Genomic DNA, 3,189 nt, shown 5'->3' with positions numbered 1-3,189 from the left:
TTAGCAGACAACAGGAGTGTACTTTCGTGATTGCGAATACCCACTCTTAGGGCAGGAAGCCCGTAACCTTATTTGATTCGTAGCTCATTAAGGGAAATTGTTTCAAGGCGGCTACCATAGAGTCAGACCTTTTACCAATCCTATCTCATCAAAGCCGGGTAACAAAAGAATTTTAGCTTGGAAGCATCCCTCCGTAATCGAGTTTTGTGCTTAAAACATAGTCCCTTTCTTCTGGGTAAGACGGTGGATCAGTATTGGTCTGACATAAAACTAGAACTTGCTGAGGCTCCCTCTCAGAGGGAGTATAACCGATTAATCAAGTTTGAGAATAGGGATCTCCTGATCCGCGAACTCAAACATGAGTCATTAACCCTTTTGAATAAAATGCTAACAGAGTATCCCACATTACGGGAAAAGGCCCCCTACAATCCTGAGGAATGCCTCATAGACTTCTTGAACGAGAAGGGAGAGCTGACCCCGGAATGGGATCCCGTAAAAAAGGACGAGCAAAATATCTCATTATTGAAGGATATTCTAAGAGATTGTAAGATACATGGCCCTAAATCCTAATATATAAAAGAAATTCTGGATGCACGCCTACCTTGGGAACGATAAAGGATTATGCCGGAAGAAAGAGTCTGAGGTTGGGTTGGACGACATACATCTTGGTACAGAATTCACTGAGATTAACTTTAGATATCGCGTTTTCGGTATAGCATTTACTTTTCGATATCCCGCTACTTCTGGTACAGCCTTTCCTGAAACAACCAAAACTGATTAAGAAACAGCAGTCGAAAGAGGCCTTCTTCTACTTATTTATGCTTTTTCCTTGCCTAAAACAACTATCTTCTCTTCGTGAACGGTTAAGAATCCTCTTTGTATGTGCGTTATCTCTTGTTTATTCTTCTAGTTTTTGCTTCTTATGCTTTGATGGATGAGACTCCGTTTCTTCTTAGGTTGTCTGTAAGTGTAGTTCGTGGTTCACGGGTGAGGCTACCTGGATAGTGGGCAGTTCCTATCGGTGGAGCTAAGACGCCTTCGAGATATATAGTTGTAGCTCTTGATGGCACGGGCAAGACAGTTCATGAATGAATGGCGAGTTTTCTATTTACTAGAATATCTTTCCGGAAGCTTCTTTTTAGAATTGATTGCTACCGGTGGTGAAGAAATTGAATCAACGGCATCGAATGCAAGCTCTGATAAATTTTTATTTTGATTTATGGATTACAACGACCTAAAGTAGCTAAATAAGTAGTGAAAGTAAGCTCCTGGCTAAAATGAGTCTTGGTTCTACCCACCGGCAATCATTTTTCGACCTGATTAAAAGTTTGATTGTAGATTGGCTATTTCGGGGTTCCATGCCCATGGATCGCCTTATTATAGCTTTTTTGATTCGTCAGGTATGCCGGCTAAGAGAATCGCTTCTCGCCTTGCTTGCAAGAGTATAAGCAGTAGATTTTTTTTGGGTAAAGGGTTACCCCGGTGATTCTATTAAAACAAACCGCAATTAAGTACAAGTAGTGAGGATGTGTTCTACACTAGTTCATATACAGGACATGCCCCGTATATGTAAAACAAACAAAACAAAACACCTATGACACCCCATATCCTAGCTTACTATACATCAGTAGACAAAACAAAACAAAAACAAAAATTAAGCCCTCATCCGCCATCATCAAAAATGAAATTGCCACAAACCGGAAACCCCTTCACACGAACCAATAAGAGTCTATCCATTGGAGAAATTTGTGGAAGGGGTGCCTACCTTTGCTCTCGAAGATAAAGAATGGGTACCCGAAGTCATAAATTCACTAGTTTCATTATAGACTTCAACAACCTCCTCTTCATCTGATTCATGCTTGTCACTAGTCGACTGCGTAGCCTTCATTTCTACTCGACCCACAGTGATACCTCCTTGATTTCCATCATCGTCCTTGAGAATGTTAAACGGGTTAGACGTTGAAACCTGGCTATTCATCGGACTCCTCAAGGATGATTTTGGTTTAGGCTTGACAACTGGTCTGTAAACTAACTTAGGCTTCTGATTTTTCATATGGAGGCCCTGGTTATTAACTTTCTTCTTCTTGGTACCCATAACCTGAAAATCATCAATATTCTTTTCAGAATCCCCACTTGAAGTTACCTGAGGGTTCTTTGGGCACGAGCTATCATCATGACCAAAGACACAGCAAGAGGAGCACCTTAAAGGCTCCCAATCATATTTAATTTTGACCTCCACCATTGAGTGACCATTCCCATCCAAAGCTGGGATTGCAACAGTAACACTCTTCTTTAACTCGGTCCCCGCCTGAACTTCAATAAGCGCTCTAGCATAGCTGCTTCTTCCCCAAGACTCAGCACACGTCATGGCAGTATACGAATCCAACATCTTAGGGATCCCTATCTTAGAAGCAACCAAGCTAAGACCATCCTCGGTAAATGCCGCTAACGGCACATCATGCAATTTGACCCAGACTGGCACAACTTTAATATCCTCTTTTTCCATCTTGATAGAGGCCGACCACTCCTTCAGAATAATCGGTACACTTCTAATTATCCAAGGCCCATCCTCTAACATTTGATTCATCCCTTCCTTAGTTTTAAACTTCAAAAAGAACCCGTTTGCATTCATCATTAGCCGTGAAAGACCATACTTAACCCAGTTGTTTTTTGCAAAGTAATCGACCACAGGAAATGCCATACGTTTACCCAGAAAATATCCATACAAAGTGTTAGCATACCTGTCCGTAACTTGTTTAACCGATGACAGTGGAATAACAACATCTGCTCCATCAACAACCTCATTAGATTCCATCGCCCTAAAGTTCACCTTAACATCCGCCTTAGTGTTCTGCACTACTTTAGCAAACGAAATAGGTAAGCCCCATACGATCCTGTTTTCCTTTGACCAGCCGACGAATTCTCTTGATCCAAACCTGAAGATGGCGTGAATCCCATACTCGGATAATCCCAGAAGTTTACCGATTGTTCTCCATCTAATTTCTCCAATCGGACTGGCATGGTAACCTTGGACAGTTCATCAATGATGTTCATACGCTTAGGCTCATCCTGATTTGTAATATTTGTTCCACGTCTAGGCTGAAACGTATTCCCCTCAACATCGATAACCCGATCTGCTATATCCTTGAATGACAATGGAGGCATCCCACGAAAATCATGAGATTTACC

General features: G+C 41.6%; 1 protein-coding gene across 1 annotated transcript; it reads right to left on the bottom strand.

Moving 5' to 3' along the window:
* Positions 1-1,729: 1,729 nt before the first annotated feature.
* Positions 1,730-2,815, bottom strand: LOC110881953. Its single transcript, XM_022130077.1, has one exon. The coding sequence runs from the start codon at positions 2,813-2,815 to the stop codon at positions 1,730-1,732; it is 1,086 nt and encodes a 361-aa protein (XP_021985769.1).
* Positions 2,816-3,189: the final 374 nt, after the last annotated feature.

Source organism: Helianthus annuus, chromosome 10 (assembly GCF_002127325.2).
Source record: "Helianthus annuus cultivar XRQ/B chromosome 10, HanXRQr2.0-SUNRISE, whole genome shotgun sequence".
NCBI classification, from domain to species: Eukaryota; Viridiplantae; Streptophyta; class Magnoliopsida; order Asterales; family Asteraceae; genus Helianthus; species Helianthus annuus.
This window is presented reverse-complemented; position numbering and strand designations above follow the sequence as displayed.